The sequence below is a fragment of the Brachyistius frenatus genome, unplaced genomic scaffold, assembly GCF_029030835.1.
Source record: "Brachyistius frenatus isolate BFR_SWC_R1_liver_20210118 unplaced genomic scaffold, ASM2903083v1 Contig_7, whole genome shotgun sequence".
Classification (NCBI taxonomy): domain Eukaryota; kingdom Metazoa; phylum Chordata; class Actinopteri; family Embiotocidae; genus Brachyistius; species Brachyistius frenatus.
In genome coordinates this window covers 2,719,097-2,746,546 of record NW_027210606.1, presented here as the reverse complement: position 1 = coordinate 2,746,546, position 27,450 = coordinate 2,719,097, and the positions used below count along the sequence as shown (strand labels likewise).

The window sequence follows — 27,450 nt, the reverse complement described above, 5'->3', positions numbered from 1 at the left end:
CTATATTTATCAAGGTTTATCTTTTTTTAGCTACCACGTGGCTCCTGCCCTCCACTTCCTACTTTAGGCTTTTGACACCCTTTGGACAATAAGATGCCGATTAGAAAAGAGAAGCGTCTCTGGATCAGTGGAGGACAAAGTCAAGTATGATCTTATCTGCCGAGTAACACTGAATACCAGCTTGTAAATACAAATTTAGGGATTTTTGTGTACTCCGTAATGTCTTACTGCTTACTCACCAGGGAGTCGTGTCCATATCATATTCTAGTTTGGTATTTACATGTTTGTAAAAGGAAGAAACGTTTTCTTTTAAACATCATCTGTTTATATGAAGGAAATAGATAAATGTGAAAAAAGTAAGTGAGTGCCTACAAACATCTTATTTCTCCAGTATCTTGTAAAATATTTGATATACAGTTTATACATACAAATTTAAATATTGACATTATCTCAGCTTTGACTCGATTGCTTTTGTATCAAAATGTCACGACTCATTTAAATGATTGAATATACGGCAGAAATTTTGTGACAAACTCTAAAGGCATTTATTTAAAAAATATATATATATATATACAATTGTACCCTCTAGAAATCAGATTATGGGGAATTATGGGAATTGACAACTTGCTTTAGAGTCCCTCCACCCAACAGAAGAAAGCTTTAATAACGCTGCTGAAATAATATGTCCAGATAAATGCTCATTAGAGGAAAGTTGTTTGTGCAACATTACATTGACAATTGCGGTGATCTACAGCGAGCTTTGTTAGCATTTATAATGTGTTATAGTGTGGAAGATATATTACGGACAGATGTTGAAGACAGCCACAGCCTGTTCTGTAACGCTCTCTGTCTTCATATTATATATTTACTTTCTCCTGAGAGGAACCACAAGTCCTGTCTGTGAAGCAGAGTTGGAAAACCCCGATCTGAAGCCAGTGTTCCCGACGACCTGCATAAAAGCTTCTGTTCAGACGCAGGAGGGTGAAGTGAGAAGCTCCACACATCAAGCACTCGGAGGTCCAGCTTGCCCAGTGTTGGTGTGATTAAACAGGCAAATACTTTACTGATTCAACATCGCCATCTATTGCTGTTTTTTTAGTATTACAACTGTAATGTTAAAACCTGGCTTCAAAAAATGATTCTTTAGTGTATTCTTATCTTTTTAAGAGGCAATCACAATAAAGAGAATTTAACAAATAAAAATAAAAAAATGCTTTTGTTTTAAAGGACTTGTAATGTCCTAATTATTCCCAAGTAAGAAATATATAATTTGATGCCAATTATAACCAATATAGAGACGATGTTCAGAAACAAGACATATAAATAACCCATTAATAATCCAAATTATCAGAAAACATCAGCAAATTATTTTTAAAAAAGTTAGCCAATTTTACAGTTTATAAATAGTACATTTTCAGAAAGAAAGAAAACATTTTTTTTTTTAACCCAAATAAATGTTGTTTTATTTTATGAACAATTTTACTCTTTACATTGGGTGAATTGAATGTTGTCAAACATCTCCCAGTTTTACATGCTGGCCCACAGTGGACTGACTTACTTTAAATGTCAAATAATTGAAAATGTTTCAATACTTATCAATGTGATTATTACCAAATAACAAAGTTCTTTTCAGAAACTTCCACAATGATTTACATTTATGAGCCAGTTTTTTTTTTTTTTTTTTAAGGAAATAATAAAAAAAAATGCGGGACCCACAAAAAAAGTGTCGCGAATAAAACAATAAAACGGTCACACTATTATTAGCACCCTACAGTCCATTCAAATTGTTCTCATCCATTCTGCTTTACTCTCTCAGCCCGGCTAAATGTCTATCTGCCATTTTAAAGGCTCATATAAAGCGATAAAGAGTTCATGTCTGTGGATTACAGCTTCAGTTTAAAAAACACAGTAAGCAGGGAGGAGAGCTGGAAGCCGACACTACGCAGCAGTTGCCATCTCGTTTCCTTTCAAGCAGATCTCGAGTCTCACGGCCGTGCACCGCCCGTGGTGATGGGTCGGTGTGTGAAGGTTGACCCGTCGTCTGCACGGCCTGTTTGCCAACCGCAGCGTCACCAATGTGCGACAGCACGGCGGTCCAGTCAGTGGATTTCATCTCTTCTTTTACAGTCCTGGTTTTTTGCCTGCAAATGTAGGTTAGAAGCCACCCGGCAGATTATACATTTATGTTCATCAAAATAAACTTAAGTTCCAATAAATATCTGTCTATGAGGAGTGAGATGTGTAAAAGTCTAACCTGCAGTTTGAGTGTCAGCTAAACATGTTCTTTAGTTTGGAAAAGAAGCCTCCCTCCTCCTCCTCCTCCTTCTTCTGCTGCTGCTGCTGCTTGTCCTGTCCCTCCTCTGAGCTGCTCGCCTTCGTACCAGAGCCTGAAGCGCTGCTGCCCCCTCCTGGGCAAAAACATGCACCTCGTCAAGTGAGTGTGGAGAGACTGACCATCTGTGTCTACAACTTGTGTGTCTGCTGTACATTAGTGTGGAGTGATGTTTTGAGTTGAACGTTCGTCCTGACCTGAAGAAGGACTGACACCGTTGACGGTCCCCGGGACATCCGTCTCGTCCTCTGCATAACTCAGCAGCAGAGAGCGCTGCCGTCGAGTCAACTTCCTGCAAGAAAAACAGACCACAGTCAGCGACACATAAACCGAGTCATGCCATTATTACTAATTCATAAAACTGAATAAATGAGATCAGTATTTTTTCCTGTCTGTGCCCTGCACTGCCAATAAAGTAAAATGCTGGTCTTTTTGAGGCTGCATCATGATTGGAAATTAAAACAATCTTTTCAAGGTAATTTCATACACATTGTTTGTAATGTATTTCCAAAAATATACATGAAAAATTCATGTTCTACAATAAAAATGATACTAAGACTTGTGGGTCTGAACTGTGCTTTTCAGTGAACAACAAATTCTAGCAATTATAAAAATGATTGCAAAATTTAAAAAGAAAAAGAACTGAGTTTGAGCAACATGTCACTGCCATTACAAACGAACAAGAGCTGCCAAAACAATCACAGTTATAAGAATGGAGGCTTCAGTAGTGTAGCACAGTTTCATTTTAAAACGCCACAAGTGTTGTGACAAACTGCTTAAATATTAGCCTGCCTCCGGCACATGTAGGCAGGAGAGATTTAAAATGGACAACAGACAACAAGGTCAGCAACTATTCGTACTTTGTTATCGAAGCTTATTTAACCACAATGTGTCAGAGGAGTGATGAATCAGAAAAGGATGCGTCACGACGGTTGAGAACCGATCAGGGAGCTAACATGAGTCAGAAGGTTTCCATTTCTGCCAGACTCAAACAGGGTCAGCAGCGCTTTCATAGGTTTCCGCCGCAGTAGCGTGGAGGCCTTAACATAGCGCAGGTTGTTATTTTCCACGTGGATGCGGCCTCAGAAGACGTGCGTGTGCGAGTCTTACTTGGGCACTCTGATCTTGATGTGGACGTAATGATCGCCGTAGCTGTAGCTGTTCATCCTGCGGATGCCTTTCCCCTGCAGCCGGATCACCTGATCGGTCGGGCAGCTCGGTGGAATCTGACAACACAGAGGAGACATTTTGAGACAGAGATTACCGGAAATGTATTTGTACACTTAGAAGCATCTGATAGATACACCCCGAATACTACATGATATCAGGAACTCGTCTTTACACAGCGGCAAAATGGACGGGCTGAGGAACAGCAGATCCATGTTCGGTCCAAGGTAAGATCGTTTTCTTGTTTTTTTCCTGCGTGGCGTCTGGTTCCGAATGCAGAAAACGCGAACAGGCCGAGGTTTAGAGTGGGTGGATATTTATAGGAGTGTGGCCGGAAGTGGGGGGAGTGGTTGAGGAGTGGTCCTGCTCCTGAAATTCAGATCAAACTTTATCTCCAATATAGGTGTGTTATGGGCGTAATATAAAATAAACCGATCAGAGAGTCATCTTCCATTCCCTTTAGGAGCCAGGTCCATGTGCACCTTGTATTACTGTTCTAATGACACATCTTCCAAGTATTAAAAGAAAAGAAATCCTCTGCAGAGGAAACAGTTCAACTTGTGCGCTGACTGAGCAGATTGATGTTCATATCAATAACCTTCCACTGCAATCTTATTATATCGAATCTGTTGCCTGTTTGTGCTCAGCTGTATGTCCCTGTGTACGTAACAAGCACGCAGGTGCATTTACAATCTACATAACGTTCCATAAAAACAGCAGTAAAGTACTGCAGCATTCACTTCAGACACAGTTTTTGTTGGTCAGTCACTTTCAGTTGCCTCAAGATGCACCAACAATGTGCCTGAACACACCCCATGTTAAGACCAACACACCCGTGGGTGCTCAAGACAGGACATTTGCAATGTAAACAACATGGATGCTGGATGGGAAACTCACACCTGAAGCTGTCTGAATCGAACAGAGACACTTGCATTGCACGTATTGCTGCTGTGCGCTGGGTGGAGGATCGCACCCTACGCATTTTAGATGGAACCCAATCAATATTACAATTAAAACAAAAATCAAAAGAAATTTCACTTGAACATGACAGATTATATCTGATAGTATCTACAAATATATATATATGTGTGTTTTGGTATTCTAATGGAGAGCATGTGGGATCATTTCTAAGATGACTGCCAAGGAGGTCCAGCCGTGCCACTGACTCACCACTATATTGATGGTTTCATGGAGGCCCTGTGCTGTGGCTGAGCCTCCCAGGATGGCCTGAGCGATGGAGATGAGCACGTCAGAGTGGATGTCTGCTCCACTACGTCTGAACACCGGGCTCCTCTGGACCTGCACATGTCAAACACAACACATCAAACCAGTCAACATCCAACTTCAACATCATACCAGTACATGGCTAGAATTAAATAACTCTTTAATTGCTTTGAAAACAAAACTTACCCTGAATGTAATGAGGATTTCTCTTGTCCCGACTGCCATGCGCACTGTCTGACCATCTTCCACACCTGGGAGAAAAAAAAAAAGCACAGAACATAAGTAATTGTCATGCATATGTTCAAAATCAGAGCCAACAGCAGTCAAAGCACATTTACACACATCGACAATCTGGCACAAAATAAAATATGCTGGCAATTCCTCAGGATCATTCATTCAGCAGCAGCAGCTACACACACTGGAGTTCATTCCTGCATTAACACAGACTGTGAATTTGTCTCTTCCACTTGTGAGGACGAAGACCCACCAGCAGGTACAGGCACAGAGACCGTCTGCCTCTTCTTGGTCTGGCCGGAGCCTCGGCACAGAGCGCAGTGTGTGTTTATGATTGATCCTTTGCCACCACAACGCCTACACGTGGTCCGCATCATGAAAGGACCCGTGTTGACCGACTCCTGCAGGGGGCGACACAGACAACGATGCACAGACTCAGTCCTGAGAGAACGTCTGAAGGTATAAAAGGAGCCTGAAGATGCTCCACAAGTTAAATTATGATGCTAATTATGCTGCTGCCAGGTGTCTGAAACTCACCACGCCCGTGCCGTTGCAGTACCGACACTGAGACACCCTGGTGCCCGGCTCGTTGCCCTTTCCATCACACCTTGGGCAGTTGTCGTCAATGTTCACACTCAGCTCCTTATTCACTCCCTTTGCTGCCTCGGAAAACTTAAGTTCCATCACAAACTGTGGAAAGACGGGAAACTTATTCAGTACAGACCACTGAAATTAGTATTCATATCTCAGTGATCTGCCGTATTTTCAACTAGTTCTTTAAAAACAATAACAATAAAAACTTCTAAATAAGTTTCAAATAATGGTGTATGGTTACAATTCAAAACATGTTGATGCTACAGTGTTGGGATTGGCTGCACACCTCTGGCTTCTGGTTAAACATGCTGTGGATGTCTCCGAAGCCCATGCCTCCTGAAAACTCTCCAAAGATCTTCCTGAAGAGCTCCTCAGGGTCGATGTTGCTCCCCCCGGCCCGGTAGTACTCCTGCTGGCCAGCTCCAGCTCGGTTCGGGTCAAAGCCTGCTGCTCCATACGCGTCATATTGCTTCCTCTTCACCTCGTCACTCAGCACCTCCACACACACAAAAAAAAAAAACAGCAGAGAAAAGAGTTCATTACACATACAGGTCCGAACAACATCATCTGAGGCATCATTCTCCTGCAGCGCGACATAACTGCATTCACTTGGTACCTCGTAGGCTTCAGCCAGCTTGGCAAACTTCTCTTTGGCCTCTGGGTCGTCTGGGTTGGTGTCGGGATGGTACTTCTTTGCCAACTGGAGACAGACAAAAAGATGAGAATGCAAAAAGAGAAAACATTAGATTCAAATGCAACTCCAAAAGTGTCATAAATAAAATCAAGTGTTCCTATATTCACGGTATTTGACCTCAAACCTGTAGATATTTTAACCTCTCGTGTTTTAATACCAAACATTTGACACACTTATTGTCACTTTTCATACTGCGAAAAAGGCCTAAAATAATATCAAGATATTTCAGGAAAGTTCTGCAATATTCTTGATGATACATGACAAAATACTAAAAAGTATTTTGTCATTAACTTCAAGAACATACGACTGCAACCAAATTACAGTTTCATACGTCAGCATAAAGGTAACAATTTGTGTTCAAATATCCAGTAAAAACTAACACAATCACTATATCGTACCATTTTAGAAAAGATAGAGATGTTATCATGAACGATACAATTGTGTGTCAATAGAACAAAGTGTGTCAGAGACCTGGTAGTAAGACTTCTTGATGTCCTTCTGCGAGGCAGTGCGAGAGACGCCCAAGACTTCATAGAAGTCCTGCTTGTTCGTCAGTCTGCTGCTGGAGTGGAAAGAGTGGCAGGCGATGCCATGAGGACATCTCACCCCTGGAGAGAAAGAGGATATACAAAAAAAAGACAATTAGTCAAGAGGGGGACATCCATGTATCAGGACATACAGTGAATTATGAAGTGTGTCAGCAAGTTACAGAAACCTCAAGATCATAAGTGTACTTCTCTTTGACAACCCTGCAGATATTAACTGCTATTAGTACCCAAAAAGAAGAGTTTTGCACGGAGGAGATGTATCACACTGAATATCCAGCATGGCTTCACCGAGGTGCATTTACAGCAAACTAAAAGAACTCAACTCATTTACCAAACCTCAAATGCTACTCTATCTTTCATAGTGGATCAACAGACAATCAATCTGGCAAGTGTGACGAGTGTTTCTGGAGCTGCGGATCTCTGGGGAGTTTCACCAAAACAGTCTGCAGAGTTTCCTCGAGTGCTGACGATGGAGGTCAGAGGAGAACTTTTTACAAGTTTGCCGAACACAAAAGCAACTGAGGCTGCAGAAGTTGATCCTTCGGGCAGACGGCAGCAGGAAACCACCCCCGGGGTCCCACTCCTGTCGGTCCAGGGCGGACATCGGAGACGACGGTGAGCTCAGCAAACCTGGACGACTGAAGACTGGAGAAACGTGGCCTGGTCTGATGGAGCTCAACTTCTGCTGAAGCTGCAGATGTGGGATCTGGATTTGATGCGAGCTGCCTCGGGGCTGCTGGCGGTGTAACGATGAGAAAAACGTTTTCACGACTCACTTTGGTCCCTTCGATACCAACCAATCGTGGATTTGAAGGCTGCAAGCCTGTCTTGAGTACTCTCGCATCCCTTTATTGCACACAGAAGACCATCTTGTGCCGTCTTCTTCCAGCAATCACCTCCAGCTGGTTTCACGGTCATGACATTGAGCTCGGCGGATGCCCCCCAGATCTGAATCGGTAGAGCATCTTTGAGACGTGGTTCGTGTTGAGATTTGAAGCGCCGACGTGTGAACCTGGACATGGAGCAGGATCTCCCAAGAGTCAGGATAAGTTCAACTCTGACAGTGGACAGACGGACATTTAAACCAACGCTGTCGACGCTTCACAAACCAGCTGATGTAAGAGTCTGCAAAATGTGGAGCTGACTGATCTCACCGGTCGGTCCTCTCAATGTCACCCCGCGTGTCCAGGAGCTCCGGCTAACCGCGATCCCTCCCCGGTGTGTCGGTGGGCTCGTCGGTTGACAACCTCCTCCATGTCTGGCGGGGACAAGAAGAAAACAGCTGCTACGACGTGCAGAAGAAACTGATGCTGTTAGCCAGCGTGTAGTCAGCCGGGCTGCCGGGGACGCCATTTCTGCGTCACTACCGGTGTCGGCGGGTCGTGTGGCGGTCTGCGCATGTGCGGGTGGAAACGGAAATTGACACAAAAAAAATTCAAAATAAGAAGATTACATTTTTTTGTAAAAGTGCATCAGTGGTCAAAATGTACTTTTTCATATTTACTGTTGTACATGTACGATTTCAATTTGCAATGTACGTATATGTATATGTGTGTATCTACATTAGTTTACTTGTACGAAAACATTTCCGTTTTCAATTACTTTGGTGGAGAAGTAAAGTTGTGGAGTTATGTTGGAAGATACATGATGTCACCAAAATCTGGTGACTAACAAGTAAGTAAATTGTCCTGCCCTAACAATAAACATACACATTATATGTAACAAAATATGTTCTATAACAATCAAATGCTACTGTCTGTTGTAATGCATCATTAGTAACAAATCAAAAATAGCCTATATAATACTGTCTTGTTGGGTCCACTAATAAACAAGTACATTTTTCTAACAATATGTAAGTCTAGAGGAAGTATACCACAGATATTACTCTGGTGCGAGATTAACCAAATAAGAATTAACATATTGTGCTCTTGAGAGAAAAGTAAAAATCTCTTTGGCACCTCAATACGGACAACAAAGGTCATCAACAGCACTGTGTTGGGTATATCCTTTTAATTTAATACAAACTATGTGTGTTTGTGTCTCACTATGAAGTAGACGCAGACATAAATTGCAGACATACCTGTGAGGTATATGTGCTTTGAGATGAACTTTAAGACATTTTTTTTTTATCTTAATATCATTGGTTAAGTACAGTATGAGTTAAATACAGTTGTATTGCTGTCGTAAAGAAAGTTATTTTTGTGTGCATTCAGAGACAGTAGATGGCATCCCTGAGCTTGACAGACACGGTTCTCCAACCATTTAGTGCAGTTTATTTCATCGTTCAGAAAGTGATTCCATAGTGCTAATGGATGATGATAGAATAATGCAACAAAAATAACATATTCCAGTTGTTTCCCTGACACATCAGCAGTCAGACTCCATAAAAGTCTCAAAGCTGTGATGGAAAATTGAATGTTGTGTCCTGGGGTAAGGGTGCAGAGGTCACTGAAAGGGTGGTGGGGTGCGAACAATGTTCCTCTTCATTGATGTCAAGACTGGGTCATGCATGTTTTTACCCTTCATTCAATTAAATTAATAAAATGGCTGAGAACGTTACCTCTTACACATTCGGTCTAAACACTCTCTGCAGGTCTGTATTGCAAATTCAGGTTTGGGAATGATCAGCTACAGTGATGTGAAATTATGTTTCTACGTACTACTGTTGTTTTGTAATTTATACAAAATATATTAAGTTTTTTTGGAAAGTATCTTCCACCTTCTCCAACCCTCCTACAATATATAGAGAGTGCAGCATGTGTATCTTTTAAAACTCTAAATATTTTTTTTTCACCAAGACAAAATTATTGTAATAAGAAAAACAGTTTTCATAAAATAAACTCCAATAAAAATGTGTCTTTGGTGTCCCACATTTAAATGCATATTGAAAAGATGGACGAGTAAGGTCATTTATGTGTGAACATTTAATGCTGTTATAAAAGTGTCTTCCTGAATCGAAGCCATCAATCACGGTTCTGTGATGTTTATTTGAGAAGCTAAGCATCAAGTAAAGCAACGTAAGATAAAGCAGGAAACAGTTCTGCAGAATGTTAAGGCTCAACAGATCTCCTTCAGAGCAGCAGTGAAACAAATCACCAACAGAGACTCCTGGGGACAAAGACAATACAATAAATGTCTTTACAAAGTGTATTACAAGCTAAAACATACTTCATAGTAGATTCCAGCAATGGAGAAGGCCATAAATCTTGGACCCTCTCACAGTGTCAAGGTTATTGGGTTTAATGCATTTGAGTTATAGTCATACTCATCACTATGTCTCCCTTATTTACTTAACGCCAAGTAAAGAGAGACTGTCTGTTGATGTGGCAGGAAGATGATATGACAGGCAAAAGCGGAGGCGAAGGATCAAGAGTTTCAGATCTGGAGTGATGTCGGGGATTTCACCAGGCGAACATGTTGAATGGATGTCAGTGTGTGTGTGTGACCTGATGAAAGAGAAGTTTGCGCTCCCTTTCAATATTTTCTTTCCCTCTTCATCGGCATCCCTCTCTCTCTCATTCCCCGCCGTCTCCAAGGCAACTTGCAAAACAGCATCCCAGCTGTGTGCGTCTGTGTGGAATGTAATACCGGAGGAGGCTGACATTTGCCACTCAGTAATGTAAATATGACTCTGAGCGATGATCCCTATCGCCGTAAAGATGCTCCAACTTCCATATTGACGTGAATAGTTGGTATGTGCATGTGAATGTTGGCCCTCCAAACTCGTATGCTCCCATCTTTTGGGGGATTTGAATCGTTGAACAGTTTGAGCCATTGCTGTGGTAATTCTCTGCTTTTTAATCTCTCCAGCAATGGAGGTGGAGGGTCTGAGGTCAAGTCAGCCAGTCAGCAGGAGGTGGGGCAGGAGTGTCAATCTTGACTCAACTGCTTATGCTCTTCACCCTGCACCTTTACACACGCAGGCTAAAAACCCACGGTGTTGTCATAAAGGTTCAAAGCAGCCGTGCTCGTTGCAAGCCTGTGGTTGTAATTATAGTGTGTTGAGGTTATGAACGATGATAATGGAGCTCCATATATCAGCCCCGCTGTCAGACACCGGCACGACGACTTCATACCGTGGGCCAAAACACAGACACCCGGAGCAAGACAACAGGACTGGCCCAGATCTGGAGCAACATAAAAAAAAAAAATTTACATTTCTTCTGCAGCGACAAGTGAAAATCAGTGTCAACTGGGCTGATCACATCTGGATTGCTGTTATATTACACTTCTTCACTGCACATGTTGCTGTCGGTACTGGTGTTATGGGCCGGGTTGGGTTTGTACGATGCTGTAGTTCCCTTCGCATTTCAGGCTTAAAAACAGGGTTTACACATCAGCATCATTTGATCAGTAATTAGATGTACAATTTAGCTTGTGAAGCGTCAGCCTGATATCCAAGCGTGTAATACACCTGTTATTCAACTAGAAGATGCATTTTGCCTCATTTTGCAGTTAAAAGTATGGTGCCTTGAGATTTAGCACCAAAACTACTTGGTTAGGTCCAGAAAAAGATCATGGTTTAGGTCAATATCATAAACTGTATATAAAAGTGGATGCAATTTCCAGGTCTAAAATATGAAGCCAGTGTGGAAGTGCCTCAAACTGAAAATACCCCTAAGGGCCGCTAGGGGTTAGCTCCAAAAAGCATGAGGCTCCACAGACTCCCATTCAAATTGTTTATTGAAATAAGAAGTCAACCAAGTTATAATGGTGTCTTTTACTGAAGTCGTTCCTTGTTAGTTTTCTGGCGGTCCATCTAAAAATAATCCCGTCATTAATAAAAAAAATTGCCTCAAAAAGTCATGTTTTTGGGGGCGTGTCTGTTTGATTGATGGACATTTAGTGCAGTCAGGTTACGGCTATCGGTGGACGGGATGTAGTATTGTCGGGCTCCCAATCAGATTGAGTCAGATCGTCGTCCTGTGCTGCAGCATCTGATAACAAGAACAAACGGTAAAACAAACGTTTTAAAGGAATCTGTCATTCCTCTTGTGCCGGTCGGTTTATAAAGGCCAGTGTTTATTGGGTTGTCTGGTACTGGTGTCATTTTAAATGCGCATACAATTTAAATATCCTTTGGTTCCAAAAATATACACTGCGACATTTACCTTACCTGCATGTTGCATGAGATTTGCCCCCTGTGAGTCTCACCCTGTCCCCCACAGCTACTGTGACATTTCATGTCACATCAGAGAGCCACATTAAGTGAGAACATGTTATCTTTTTTCTTTCGCTACTCATGGGTGTGTATGTGTCCAGACAGTAAAGTGATCTCACAGGCAGCGGAAACTGAACCTCGCATGTTCATCTTTCAGAAACACACAGCTGCTGATCTAGCTCAAGGGCAGAGCACACAGAACATCAACAGCAAGAGAGTAAGAGAGCGAACAGAAGTCAAACTATATCCAGCATGACACTCCGCACTCCTCTCTGTTATGGAGATGATGCGACTGTTATGGTTACAGACGGTGCTACTGAATTACTGAATGGTCTCACAGTATCTCTCCTTCAGTGTTTATGTGTCTACTCCAATAGAGCCAATAATGACTGTGTCCTTTCCATCAAAACAGAGAATGCAAAATGCAAAATATGTGAGTGCATCTTTAGCAAAAAATTTTTTTAGCTTTTTGTCACTTTTAAAAATTCCACCACTTTCTTTGTTTCTGTGCACTGTTTTCACCTTGAGATTTTTTCAGTTTAACATTTTATTCTGTTCAGTCTAAGTCCAATTAAACCTGTAATTTGTTTTTAATCAGTCAGGGGCAGAGAAACAAGTTGTTAAAAAAATATTTACATAGCAAACATGGAAGGAATATTTCCATGTCTAGTGGACAAGGAACAACATTGACAACATGAATTTTCACTCAAGTTTCTGTTCCCCTGATGAATATAGATAGATAGATAGATAGATAGATAGATAGATAGATAGATAGATAGATAGATAGATAGATAGATAGATAGATAGATAGATAGATAGATAGATAGATAGATAGATAGATAGATAGATAGATAGATAGATAGATAGATAGATAGATAGATAGATAGATAGATAGATAGATAGATAGATAGATAGATAGATAGATAGATAGATAGATAGATAGATAGATAGATAGATAGATAGATAGATAGATAGATAGATAGATAGATAGATAGATAGATAGATAGATAGATAGATAGATAGATAGATAGATAGATAGATAGATAGATAGATAGATAGATAGATAGATAGATAGATAGATAGATAGATAGATAGATAGATAGATAGATAGATAGATAGATAGATAGATAGATAGATAGATAGATAGATAGATAGATACTTTATTAATCCCACAAGGGCACATTTTTTCGCTACAGCAGCATTATAGATACAGGAAAAAATACACAACAGTAAAAAATATGAAATATAAAAATGCACAGTATATTCAATAAAATAGAATAAAATTAAATAGAATAGTTAAATTAAATTAAAACTAACTAAATAATAGTGCAATGATTTAAACAAATAAGAAAACAGACAACCAATGGTGTTATTGTTGTGTGATGGATTGGACCAGAGGTGAGTTATTGTACAGTCTGGTAGCAGTGGGCAGGAATGATCTCCTGCATCGGTCCTTGTGACAGCAGAGCTGGAGGAGTCTTTTGTAGAAAGTGCTCCTCTGTCCCTGCAGCAGGTGGAGAGGGTGGTCAGGATTATCCAATATGGATAATAGTTTGTTCAGCGTCCTCCTCTCCACCACCTTTTCCAGACTGTCCAGTTCACAGCCAATGATGGAGCCAGCCTTCTTAACCAGTTTGTTAAGTCTGTTGGTGTCGCCAGCTCCAATGCTGCTCCCCCAGCAGACACCCAGGTACTTGTACTCCTCCACCATGTCCACCTCCTCTCCCAGAACTCTCAGCGGTTGTGGAGCCGTCGTCTTTCTTATACACCCGACCACTGCAGAGTCATCAGAGAACTTCTGCAGTATAGTGCTGCTGCTCGGAGCGAGGCCTGAAATCCCGGGCGAACTTCAGAGAAGACGTCGGGGTTGCAGAGCTGGAGCTAAACTGAAGGCGAAGAGGAGGAGATATAAGCCATCGGTACTGGCGATTTTAATGGGGAACGTGAGGTCTTTGGGCAATATGACTGAATATAAGTCCAATATTCACTTTTCTTTATCTCTGTTTTGTCTCAATCCTGTATCATGCCAAAGAGTGTAATAGATCTATTAGTTCACTCGAAGACAAAGTGTCAGAGTCCTCATTTGCTTTTCCTTGATGTGAAAAGTAGGTGCCTCAGAATTAGAATTTTCAAGTTTTGGAAAAAAAATCATGGGTTAAGCTAGAATAAGTCATTTTACGCAAGTCAATTTACATACATAGGTGTGGTGCTGCTGGAGCCTACAAGTACAACACTCCAATATTTTTTTTTTCCAAGCGAGGAAATAACATATTCACACTTCTCTTACAATTAATTTAATTTTTTTTAAGTGCTTGAGCAGCCAATCATTTCTTAAGTGTGTGATGTGCAAAAGATCCAATAAAACCAAACAGAACGGTCACAGTTGTCATATTGACATTGAAGGTGCTGATTGATGCATGATGTCAACCCGACGCCTCCTTTTGATCCACTACCATTTTCCTTGTTAAAGTTATTGTATTACTTGTTCATAGAAATACAGCACTTCCTGTATCTAACTCAAATTAAAAGTCCACTAATATCTCAGTAAACAGAAACACCTCATTTCTTAACAATGCTTTTATTGTGAAACATTTACAGGAACATGTTGTGACTGAAACAGGACGACCAAACTTGAGAGGAGCAATCTAGAACAACCGTTGAAAAATGGCAGGATTTAATTGTTGATTTTAATAAATTAAAGCTATGGAGACACACATTATTGATTACTGCATGTAAACTTTCCACCATAGGAGTCGTGGTTACACAACCTTAGAAAAAGTAGCAACTGAAATGTGTGTGCGCCCATATGTTTGAGCACCATATGTTTGTTTTAGTTCCATACAATCACAACTCACCTCCAACCTTGCTTGGATTCAATACGTCTTTGTGTTTTTTCTCATGATTCCCTTAATGGACCTTGGTCATAAATGTGTGTACTTGTCATGCAATATGTGATACTGACACAGTATCCCAGAGGACCAACAGCTTTACACGTTATGGCCTGTCACATTAGATACACTTTTAATATAACAAATATTGAAAAGAGCAGCTTTAAACTTGTTTGCTTTCTCAAGCAAGTATTCCTTTTAAGTTTCAAATACATAAGGGTGCTATTTTCCAGAACATTGTTTGACATTTCCCCAGACATATTTTGGATGGCGTATCACATTCACTTTCTCCTAAATGTTGGATGAGTTATTGTATCCTCCCAACAGCATGTAGGTGGTCTCCTTCTCCATTAGATAACTTATTAATAGAAACCCAGTCCCACGTGGGAGTACTTAGATTACACTTTCCTGTTCCAGCACTTTGTCTTTTGCTTCATCTGGCTGCCACAGCCCAGCATTTAATGCTAATCAAACAGTGATGACCTCATGTGTTGAATCATGTCATCAAATTACAGGACAAGAGGAACAAAAGCATGAGAAAGGAAACACACTGTGAAAAGTCGAGAGGTTTATATTCCTGGCTTGGCTTGACGTTTTGTCCTGTCAGTATGGTTACTGTGAATGATGGAGACGTTCAAATTGGTTTATGAAACAACAGTAAATTATGTCTTTGTTGGCCATGGCCTGGCCAAGATGTCAGGCCTACAAGTTGATGACTGTTTTTCGATTCGTTTCTTGTCAGTGCTGACCCTTATTTTCCTGGGATGAAACTATTTTTAGTTGAAATAACTATGCTGTGGTGCCACTTCACTGAGACTGATAGTAAAGAACGTGTATTATGTAACCACTGTGGTTACTCTTCTGTACTCGCTGGGAGCATCAGAGAGAAAGGCAGTCTTTGTGTGGTTATATTAAGTCACTAATCTGTGGAGTCAAGAGACAGAAGCTTTCTCTGCCCCTGCGGTTCTGCGGCTGCAGTCCTGTTTGGGTGATGGCTGCCATCGGGCTGCTCATAAATGTCTTTGTGGTTACCTCTAATTCTCTTCTTCCCCAATTCAAGCCAGTGTGTGTTTGTTTGGTTGTCTGGCTACCCTTGTGAGGACCAGTTTGAGGTTCTGACACACCTTCAAAGGGCTGTTTGAGGGTTAAGACTTGGTCTTAGTGTTAAGGGTATAATTAGGTTTACGTTAGGTAAAGGTTATGGTTAGGCATTTGATTCTGATGGTTAAAACAAACAAAGGTGTGCTTGTTATTTCATCTTGTGAAGGGATCGTTGCATATGTGGACTATGGTGAACATCCAAAATGTAAAATACAAGTTTTCCTTAAAACAATGATGAAGATGATGATGAAGACTTGTGTGGGTTGCACCATGTTAGTCATGTTAAATACATATCCCCATGTAAAATAAATGCATTGACATTTTTCACAAACCCAGACAGGTGACAGATTTTAGTCCACATATGCAACAAGCCCTTCACAAACTGGAATTACACCAATGCACCTGAAGTATCTAAAGATAACCTGTATGTGACCACAACAAAGACCCAACAGCACTTCCACTTCTTTGTGTAAATGTGTGTTTGTGTTGTGCATACTGGTCAATTCAACTCCTCACAATTTACTTCCAAGTGCCACTACAGGAGTAAAGTGGACGTGTAGCTTATCAAACTTTCAGAAAGTCCTTGTCCTTTCACAGCCGTGCATCATGTTTCATGCTTTTTAGTAACTTCAAATACTATTTTATTCTGAGTTTGAGTTTAACCGACCTATATTATGAATCTGAAATAACTGATATTTTTCAACACTTAGGGGGGACAGAAACAAGCTGTAAATGCATCACAGACAGATTTACCAGTGCATAACCTGTTAGGAAACAGTTGCTTTTATACACAAGAGTGACACTGGCATTTCTTTGGAGTTTTTGGCACCAGATGAGTCCAATATTTACTCACTTTAGAGCTGTGTTTGGCTCTCCACTTACTCCTGCTTGAAAATAACTGTCTCTTTTGGTGCTAGACAAGTAGAGTGCAGTGTCTTTCTAGAGCTTTTTCACTAAAAGAGATACAGCTGAAAACAATGCTGATGAAAGTCAGCAGACTCTGTACAAAAACCAAAACGATTAGCTGAAAGACACTTTCCAGAACTGAGGAGACTGTGTAATTAGGTCCATTAATACAAGTGACACGTTTTATATACAAGTAGGCTTTTAATGCTCTATTAATATGTGTTGTTTTGAAATATTTAATTTTCCATGACCATTGGGGCGTGTTTGTTTCAACACCAACCAATCAAACTATTTTTTAAAGATATGATTATTTTCCCTTAAATAAAAATAGACTCTTTAACTACAATGAATGAGAGCCTTTGTGCTGGATTTATGGAAAATCCTTTTTCTCTGCTGAGAACCCCCTTCTTCCCTGTTTCTTTTTTTACCCCTCTATCACTCTACCAAACCTTATCCTGCTCTCAATCTCAGCCCTAAAACCATTCAAACGGCACTGTGACGTCTTGTGGTTGATTGTTCAAAGAGTTTGCCAGTTGGGTTTCAGTCTGAGGAGAATATGTGCGGTAAGATGGTTTCCACAGGGAAAACATTTTCATATTAATTGATAGAAGCTCTCAATGAGCAGAACACACTGCAGTTTTAGTATATTTTGTGTGTGTGTTGCCTGTTGGTGTATGCTCATGTGTAAGGGAGATGCATGGCATATAAAACCATGTGCAGATCTGGCTGAGGCCACCCACTCTGAAACTGTGGACTGGGCCGTTCCCAGGACTCCGACTCAGCAGGCCAAACCTATCCCGGCCAATTTGGACAGCTCCATCCTGACCCTGGGAACATGCTGTACCTGCACTAATGAACACTCCAGTGTTTTCTCAAGCTGTTTTCATAAGGATTTATAAAACTTCATCAAACAGCTACTTGAAATGCTAAGTTGAGAAAAATCACGTTGGCACCATGTTTGTTTTCAGCGCCACTGTCTGGTATTCAGACATTTTTTTGTCCTGGAGCTGCACCACAGTCACTCCACTGAGCTCTGTCTGGGTTGCTGTTCATAATCACACAACACATTTCCATATAACTGCATTTAGAATAGTATAATCTAAGCCCTATGTGAGCAATAATCGAGACCCTGAGTAGCACATAAAAAGCAAGAGAACATTGGACTGATGGATATACAATACACGACAAACTTTTTTCCATTAGCCAATATTTTGGGAACACTGAGCCTTCTTCAGAAAAGTGATTTTAAAAGTATTTATGCCATGATATGAATAGCTTCCAGTGCAATTTAATAAACTTATATGGAACGGGATGATCAAAAAGTTCAGAGACTGCGAATAGAGTGTGGCACAGTAATGTGCACGGAGCAAGCGGAAGCTATAACCCTCATGAGTAAGTATTCCAAGTTGTTTGATACGTGTTTTTGCGAGCAGGGGTACGTGCATGTTTGGGGTTTCACCATGGACCTGCAACGTGAGCAGCGGGCGCACATCAAAGTTTGTGTCAAATGTTTGGGCAACAGAAATAAATCACTGTGAGCCAGATCTAATGAGTTGGTGGTGGGGAGCTGCAATTGTCTTGTTGTGGGAGAGAAACTCACCTCTTCAGTGTGCTGAGAGCGGGAGTGTTGTCATGTTGGTGAACCCAAGTGCCATAGCACCACAGCTATGGTGGTTTGCACCAAATGTTTTCCTTCAGACGTCTCAGAACAACACAGCAGAACTCTGTGTTGACAGTCTGACCCTTGGGGACAGATTCATGGTGCACATCCCTGCTAATCTCAAAGAAAACCCACCCACTAATTTTCTATTGCTACCCCCCTGCTCCATGCACATTACTGTGCTGTGCTCTATTCCTGCCAGCAGGAGATAATTTTTGATTGCCCCTATGCAATTTTCAAAATGTAGATACTTAATCCAAATAAATTATGATAAAATATAACAAGCATTTTCATAGCTTTGCAGTAAATAAGTTGGAGACATTCAGTTTGGGAATGCCATAAAGATATCTAATACCAATCCCCCTCTCAAAATCTTAACAAACAATTGAAAATCCCTGAAAAAGTATGAATGAATTTGATGCATTTCATTTGTCATTTATTTCTAATAGATTTGTGAAAGATGTTAATCTAGGGTTTTTCAACATAGAGACAGAGTCTTTTCAGCAAGTCACAGCAAGAATCATTGGTATCAAATTTTTCACTCATCACTCCTCTTGGTATCCCAAAATTGGATGACTTCCATCTGATGATACCTCACATGTCTTTGATGTAAATCTTGTTACAACAATTTAGTAACACCCTGTCCTTAAAGAGTCTATATAGTCTTGACAGAAGTGGTTTCATTAATCCAAGTACATTTGAAAAGAAATAAACTGCAGCCGACCAACAGTCTTTCAGTTCATCATCATTTTGAAGACTTTAATGCTTAATTATCAGATTTTGCTTTTTTCCCCATGAGTACCTGCCACTTGATGGTGGTCATCTGTACTTATTAGTGTTTATTCTGTTTGTTGGTTTTGTCATAATCAGACTATAAATGCTTCTTGTTCTCAGATATAAAAACTGAAATCCTAATCTTAAAGAGACATCCACATTATTATGCCTTATATATATCTATATATATATATATATATATATATATATATAGCCCTTATTGTTGTTAACAGTTTTCTGCATGAAGCCTCGGTGCTGGGTTGACCCACTTCCTTCTGAATCACTGCAGACATTAGTGTTTCATCAGGGTCAACTACTTCCAACCTGTGTAATTTGTAAACGTGTGTGTGTGTGTGCCTAATTCGCACTAGGTGACCACTCTTATACTTCTAAACATGCATTTCCCAGGAAGTCTCTATCTGCCCCATCAGCTCTGCAACAAAGAGGCCTGTCAGTCGTTCACACCAAAGTCCTGCCTTGAGCTCGGAGCACTGTTGTATCTCACCACCCCGACCTGGTCCAGCCCATCGCTTGTGACCTCCCCTCCCCTTAGGTGACATTTGAACCATGCAGAGCAGTGACCCACCTGAGTGTTGCCTCTGGCTATAGGTAAATGACCACCTCAATGCTGACAGGGGAAGACCTCACTCAGGTCATATCAGATTTGCAATAACCCATGACAAAGAAAAGGATGTAAAATTGTACAAAAAAGTTAAAAACAAAAAGACAAATTGCGAGAAGATGCAGGGTTAAGGCAAGGGTTTCTGGGAATCAGTGTTGTCTCTGTCGCTGTCTCCTCTTCTCTTTCTTCCCTTCTCCCCTCCTCATCACAGCGCGGACCACCAAAGCGCCTTTTATCTTTGGGAAAGGCGTCTGACTTTGATAAGTTCATTCATGAATCGAGCGAGGCTCCATTAGTGCGGGAGTTAGAGATGGATGAAAGATGGCTGCACAGGGGAAGAAGGTGGGAGGGCAAACACGGCTGAAAACACAGGACTTGGCAGGATGTTACTTTCCCTGAGCTGTTTTGTCAACAGGTGAAGATGTAATTGCACACTTGACTAGTGCTGTTCTTGTTGAAGTCTTCCCCAGCCACTGTGAAGAACAGACATTTAAAGAAAAAAAAGACAAGGAGGTTGTCAAGTCAGCCAATTGTGTGTTGATGGGACAACATTTCCCCCTGTCAGTTTGAATTGTTTATGGTGACATGGTTCATACCAACAATTCCTAAAGTTTGATCACGTATGAAAAGGTGAAGAGAGACTGACCCCCATTCTCTTAAGCTGCAGAGTGATTAAAAATTAGTAAAATGCACTGAAAAAGAAAAAAAGAAGAAGAAAACACAATCACAAGGTTTTAAATGAAGCAGATTTATCTCCCTCCTGTCTTATTGGACTTTTTTACTCAAATATTTAAAGAGGAACACTCTCAAACACGTTGTCTGTTCTTTGTTACAGGATCAGTCAGCTGTGTTGTGTCTTAATTTTTGCATGCAGTTCAAAGATATAGCACCTCTATCATACAGTACAAAAAATTATATCAAATCAAAAATGTTGTTCAACATTGTTGATTATGAGTGAACTTTGAGCACAGGTGTCCAATGATTGTTTGAAGGTGATGCTTTTTCACTATCGACATGAATTCATGTTTTCATTTAAATGTAAAAAAAATAATTTTCAAATGTTCCTATCATTGACCAATGAAGCATTAACAGGTATAATGAAGTAGTAACTGCTACTCACTGTATTGCAGGAACGATCATGAGGTTGATAAACATGTCATTTTTACTTACATCTTAGAGGTGGGTGGTGAATGTCTTAATGGAGTTTTTCTTTTGGCTACTGTGTGCACAGACATGAAACAGCCTTCAGTGTAAGCAGCTGGATCCCTGAACCTTTGGCCTAAATCAGCCTACAAGAGGAATAGAGTATAAATTATTGTCTGATGTAAAGTGCTGTACAAAGAAAAATAGCCGTAATAAATCCAAATTATACCGCACTGATAAAATGGCAACAGATGTTTGAAGGTAAAGAGGTGAATCGGAGATGAAGGAATTATGGTGAAAATAAAAAGGAGTCGTTTTGGGAGGAAGATGTGATCAGGAGCCAAATGCATGTCAAAGATGGCAGTGATCAGTGGATGAGGAACACTAAATGATAGAGAAATGAAGAATATAAAGAGGACTGTAATCATCAACTGATAAATTGTCAGTGTTGTACATATCTGTCAACCTTAAAACAGAATGGGAGTTTCTGTTTTATCACGTTTTGCCTCATTTAGCTGCCTGAGTGTTAGGCACTAAATATACATGGTTAGGGTCAGATCATGGATGGGTTAAAATAAGTAATTTTACTTAAGTAACATGGCGTATGATCAATCCATCCATTTTGTTTCTGCTTATTCAGGGTCAGGTTGCGGTGCCAACAGGTGGAGCAAGTTTGCCCAGACTTCCTTATTCCCGGCAACATTTCTGAGGTCATCCAAGGTTTTCCCGGACCAGATGACATATATAATCCCTCCAGTTCTGGGTCCTCCCCGGGGTCTCCTCCCAGTTGGGCATGCCCAGAAAACCTCCCACTGACGAATGTTACCTAAGTTAATTACTTTGCGTTATGTATGTTACACAGACTACTAGTTACACGGATTCTAACTATAGACTGTGTATAAAGGTGGACGTAGCTTCCGGCTCTGAAAAATGAGGCCAATGCGGAAGTGCCTTAAATTGCAATACCACCAAGTGCCGCCAGAGGTTGGCTCCAAAAAGCGCCAGTTTCCATTGACTGAAATTTTTGTATGTCACATGACAACTTTCTTTTAAACTGGTTATACATGCATGTACTTTTCAAGGCGATGCAAAATGTGACACTGACAAGATATCCTTTAGTGGACTGACAGGTGTATTACATACTTTGGCGTGATACCTGGCTGAACTTAGGATAAACTTATACATTCACCCAACACATGTGCTTCTTTTCAGACTGGTCTGGATTGTGCAAATCACCCGGCCCCTGCAGTTAGACACTTCGGTGTTCATGACAAACGTAACACCAGCCACCCTCCAGCTCGCAGCAGCAATAAAATTCCCCGTCTCTGACTATCTTCTTACTGCTTTAACTCCGCACCTGTAAGCCAACCTGCCACCTTCAAGTGCAGAAGAAGAAGAATGAGGAGAGGAGTCTCTAATATGGCTCTGATCCCGGGTTCACATCTGTGCAGGACTTACTGTGCCAGGCACGGTAGCGACTGAATGCATGACAAGTCAAAACCCGGCAACATCATCCTTCATTCACATGGTCGGCTGGAAATCCCAGCAAAGCCCTCCATAAAATGACCTGTCATCTTCACAGAACCCCCCTCCTTGTTCATTTATCTAAGGTGCTTTTGCTCTCATATTTTATTTATTTATGCAACATGTGTTTCTGGTTTGCGCACAACTTTTCAACAAAAAATGTGAATGTGGTTTCTTGTGTTTTTCATTCACCTGATACTGAATGAAAGAAAAACTTAAAGCAGCACTATTTTAAGAAAGTTTACTACAAGGGTTTATAAACAAGGGTTTATAAAGTCTACATAATGGATTCATTAACACGACTTACACATTAACCTTTGGAGAGTTGAGAGGTTCTCAATAATCCTTTTGGCTGGTGTACCACATGTCCTGTACATTAGTACTATGATGGTCACTAAAACTGATTCAAATTCCTGTCCAGCTAAAATTACTTAGAATAAATGATTCTGTCTTTTACAATGAAGATGTTTTTTCATCAAGGACCCTTTGTAGTGTTTGACTGACTGATCATTAAATTGAGTCAGATTTTGATGCTGGCTGCAGTTCAGTGAATCCTTCATGCAGGGCTCAGGCTACATGACATTGACACGAAACTTGATCATTTTACCTCAAATTGTCTGTCAGTTGATGACAACTAATGTCTCATCTCCACCACTTCTGATGTCCTGACAAAAATAGAGTAGACTTGAAAACTCAAACTTTTGCCATGGTGCAACCCACAGACAGGTCTACAGTACTTCTTTCTTCTTCTTTTAGGGTTTTGTGAACACAGAATGGCTCCTTGGATGGATTTTTTGTTGTTGTTTAGATTTAGTTTGTTCTTGTTTGCACCTCTTTCCCAGTGAAATCATGCACATTGTGAAAGATGGCAAGGATTGGTCATTAACCAACCCCATGCGTCTCGGCCAAATCCATACATCCCATTATTTATTCCGGCTTTCTAATATCGTGAAGGAACCAGGCAAAGTTTTATTTATTTCATAGACCTTTTATAATGGTACCAATTAGGTTGTTTCTGAGATCCAATGTTTTATTTGATTATTCATTTCATGTTTTACTTTTTTTTATGTTATCTGTCGTGGGATATCTTAAATTCATCAATATTGCAGCCTATTTTTTACCAGGCCACTATAGAACAAGATATTTTTAATCTCAGTGAGGTTTTCCTTATTTAATATAAAATAGGTTAAATAAATATACACTCGAAATGCACTCCGAAATGAGAAAACAGACATAAACAGTGCACACAGGTGTTGTCTATGAGCACTGTCTCTGAGCGCAGTTAAGAGAACCATGTTCCATTCATAGACAATATAGTAATCAGCATAGACTCTGGGTCTGAAAAGTGTATCCAATGTTGAAGTGCCATAAAGTGTAACACCACTGAGGGCCACCAGAGTCTGGCTCATAAAAAAACAGTCTTGCTTCAATAGAATTCCATTAAAAAAGCATTCACTTCTCCCAAACAATAATTGGTCAGCAAATTTCTCTCACAAGTCTTTATGGTGTCATTTGCTTAATTTAAGCTATCTGATCAGTGTTCTGGTGGTCCTTATGAAAATAAGTCCATCATTAATTAGATATTAGGCCACAAAGAGAGGTATATTTGGGGGCTAGCCTGATTTGATTGACATGTCTTGGGTGCAGTCAGATTGCCAGTAAAGGTGAGCATGCAGAGTGTCCTCAGGTTCTCAGTCAGATCAAAAATCAGATCCACCCCTCATCCAAATATGGTCACTTCAGGCACCAAAAAAAACAAAATGGCAACAGCCGTAACCAGTGGGTGATGTCGTGGTCAACTGTCACTTGGTTCCTGCCTTTAGGGTGGCAAAAAATGACATGCAACATTTAGTCTCCAACACAAAGTCATGCAACAGTAAATGAGAATTATTTATAGATTGATTGTTAATCAGCTGTCCGGTGTAATAAGAACATGGCACAGAGCAAGGATTACTTGCAATCAATGTAAGCTATATTTACAATTTAAAGTGGTACGAAACTTTTTATATTCTTGTGTTTTAGCAGATGCATTCTCTCTATCACTGTCCTCATTGTCCCTTTCTCCTCCATCTCTCTCTCTTTCTACCCTGCAGGCATGAACACACTTTATGACTGTTCCTCAGAAGTCTCCCGGCCTTAATCCTCGCCGAGCTTAGGAGACAGAGAGACACTTTGCTCTTCGCTTCCCTGCTGTTTGATCCCACATATTGTGCTCTTCTGGTCAGCAGGGAAGAAAAAGGGCAGGGCCGGGTGAGAGAGCAAGGTGGAGGAACGAAATGGATGCAGGGCAGAGTGGACAAAGAACAAAGTAGAGGAGAAAGAAAGCGCACCACGGGTTTGCCAATATGAACACAAGACATAAATTCACCGTTGCCAAGATGGATATATTTTTGTTTTGAAGTCAGGGATGATTCGCCTCAATCCCTGGATTGAAGTTTTGATGCTGTTATTATGTATCGTGTTGAGAGAAGGATAAAGAATAGAAGGAGGGAGGGTGGAGGGAGGTTTGATATGAATTCCTGTTGGGGAGGACAGCTATATCAAAGCCAGTGGGAAAATATGATTTGTGATGAAATCTGCAAAATATTCCTAAGAATGATATCTCTGCAAGACAGAGGTAGCACTTTGATCTCAGTAAGGAGTGGCTGACAAGATGTTCACAAGATGTTACAAATCAAAGAGGAGGAAAAGAGGGAGGCAGAAGGATTTCATATTTCCCTCCAAATGTTTTGGTGTGTTTGTCTGAAGCATGTTCGAAATTCCCTTGAAATTACCTCATCATGCCGGGAGGGAAATGTGAACGGACAGCGAAATGATGAAAACCATGCATGAAAAGCAAATTTTGTGCAGCGTTGTTCAGGGTTGTGTCTGATTGGTGATGTTTCTATTTCTTTGTCCGGGAAAGACAATACCATACCCCCTCAAATGAGAGCAACTTGAAGGAATCCTGATCCCTGTGGAAGGCAAGCTGGCACCTGACGGCTGGACAAAGCCGAGGTCAGGAGGTTGTGAGTCAAAGGTCAGCAGCAGAGGCCTGATGTAGAAGCAGAAAAGAGGCTGGTGAATCACCTCAGATCATTTTGTCTCCTTCTTATTAACTGTCTAGCTCCTTGGGTGGCAGGAGAGCATCTGTTTCTTTGTTTTTTGGGTAAAGTTGTGACCGATTGATGCAGCGACGTGTTGCTTCAGAGAAGTCAGTTGCATATTTCCTTTCTTTGCCAGTACTTTTTGTTCTGTGCCGGTTAAATTTTTCCTGATTAAGCTACATTTTGTTAAAGAACATCAAGTTCCCTTTTCAACGCTGGCGTTCACTGCCATTGCAGAACCCGTCCTTATGCTGCTATAAACATGCACACATCTGCTGTCAATCCAGTGAGCTTTCTGAAGATCAAACTTACTATCACCAATATGTCAGAGGGCTGTATCACGTTGTGATGGTGGACAGCAACATTGTTGGTGAACACAAATGTTCCAAACACATGTAGAGATGGAAAGCAACATGTGATTATACTCGTGTTGGATAGGCCTTCTGCGCGCCACATTCAGAGAGCTGAAAAGGGAGGTTTATGGGTAATAAAGAGGGAAGTCATTGTGGTCTTCGATGGGTCACCGCGTGGCTTCCTCTCTGTTGTCAGACCCTCTTTATGCAGACTTGAATGAAGCCCATTTCATGGCTTCAGTCATGTGATGGTCATTTATTTTGTTTATGTTGGTTGCATGTCTTCCAAAGTCAACAAGACACAAGTGTCTGTAGTTCCAGGACATGCTGCTCTTCCTCGTGGTGCATTAAGCAGTTCTTTATTGTGGTGAAGTACGGATACGTTTCTCATGTTGTTGTCTCGGTTTCCTTTGAAGAAGAGATTCTTGATCTATTTAACCAGGTTAAATAAAGAACAAAAATGATTAACTTGCCTGTTAGCTTTGTGGCAAATCATCAAGCTGTCAGACTACTAAATGGCTTGGAGCGCCATTCACCGAAGTATGTGCCTGTTTTCTTTATGATCATTCAATAATAAAACCAGATTTACAATCAGCCCAGTGGCCCCGTCTACCCCGGCCTCTACGTCCACCTCTTTATGTGACCATGTCTTCCTCTCTCAGCCTATTGATGTCTTTCTTCTGTCACTGCTGACAGGAGTTTTAGTCTCTACTCAGGGAGCTCCATAACTCAAGTGAGCTCAATTCAGTAGAGAAAAAAGAGCTTTTATCAGAGGGCTTTGCAATATTGACACTTGAACACAAGACTGAGAACGCAATAAAAACTCTAAATGTTGATGTAATTACAGAATGACTGATAAATTGTGATGGAAAAAAATTGGTTCTCCAATATTTGTGTACCTTACATGTTGTGCCAATTTTGCACTCCCCTCCTTCATTGTAGAAATGAAGGAAATGTGATACCAAGCGAATGTAAAACTGCATGTCACCAAATTGCTAAAAAGCCAACTTTAGCCACTTACAGTGCAATGTGAGTTACGATAAAAAGCTTCACCGCTTTTTCCTTCAAGAGCAACAGTTAAGGTTTCTTCGGTGCAACTTGAGCACACCAATATCTTTTTTAACTTCCATTTTTTAAACTTCCTGTCAACTTTGCATCTCACCATAATTGCCAAGATTATCATCTCTTGAGCCTCACTGACCTCATTCCCGCATGCAAACTCTAGCTAATCCTTCTGTTACGGCAGCAAATGGATTTCATGAGTCCAGTTCTCTCTTTAATGAAAGGAGACTCCCACCTTTGCCTTAATTTGGGAGAATACAGTCAACAATTTAATTGTTCGTAGAGTTATTTTGGGGAGAACATGAACATGTGCAGCTAATTGCATGGCAATTCAACCAATATCTGGGGTATTTTACCAAAAACTACAAAGACAAAAA

General features: G+C 40.7%; 1 protein-coding gene across 2 annotated transcripts; it reads right to left on the bottom strand.

The window, feature by feature from the left end:
* Window positions 1-1,445: 1,445 nt before the first annotated feature.
* On the bottom strand, window positions 1,446-8,173 carry LOC138615770 (dnaJ homolog subfamily A member 3, mitochondrial-like). Of its 2 annotated transcripts, XM_069689578.1 has the most exons (12): window positions 7,948-8,173; window positions 6,717-6,853; window positions 6,168-6,251; window positions 5,838-6,047; window positions 5,495-5,647; window positions 5,211-5,358; window positions 4,910-4,974; window positions 4,670-4,798; window positions 3,443-3,558; window positions 2,530-2,624; window positions 2,255-2,408; window positions 1,446-2,141 (listed from the first exon to the last, which is right to left on the bottom strand). In XM_069689578.1, exons 1-11 carry the CDS (start codon window positions 8,144-8,146, stop codon window positions 2,269-2,271), a joined length of 1,476 nt encoding a protein of 491 aa, XP_069545679.1. In that variant the 5' UTR covers window positions 8,147-8,173; the 3' UTR covers window positions 1,446-2,141; window positions 2,255-2,268. The 2 variants fall into 2 exon arrangements, with proteins under 2 accessions (XP_069545679.1, XP_069545680.1); XM_069689579.1 differs by lacking the exon at window positions 1,446-2,141 and having other exon boundaries at window positions 2,254-2,408.
* Between the last annotated feature and the right edge of the window lie 19,277 nt (window positions 8,174-27,450).

Coding starts and splice junctions, on each gene's coding strand:
- LOC138615770 (XM_069689578.1), bottom strand. CDS start 8,146: ATGGCGTCCCCGGCAGCCCGGCTGACTACACGCTGGCTAACAGCATCA. Junction 5,648..5,837: donor TGTTTAACCAGAAGCCAGAG/GTGTGCAGCCAA, acceptor GTCTTTCCACAG/TTTGTGATGGAACTTAAGTT. Junction 4,975..5,210: donor CTCTGTGCCTGTACCTGCTG/GTGGGTCTTCGT, acceptor TTTTTCTCCCAG/GTGTGGAAGATGGTCAGACA.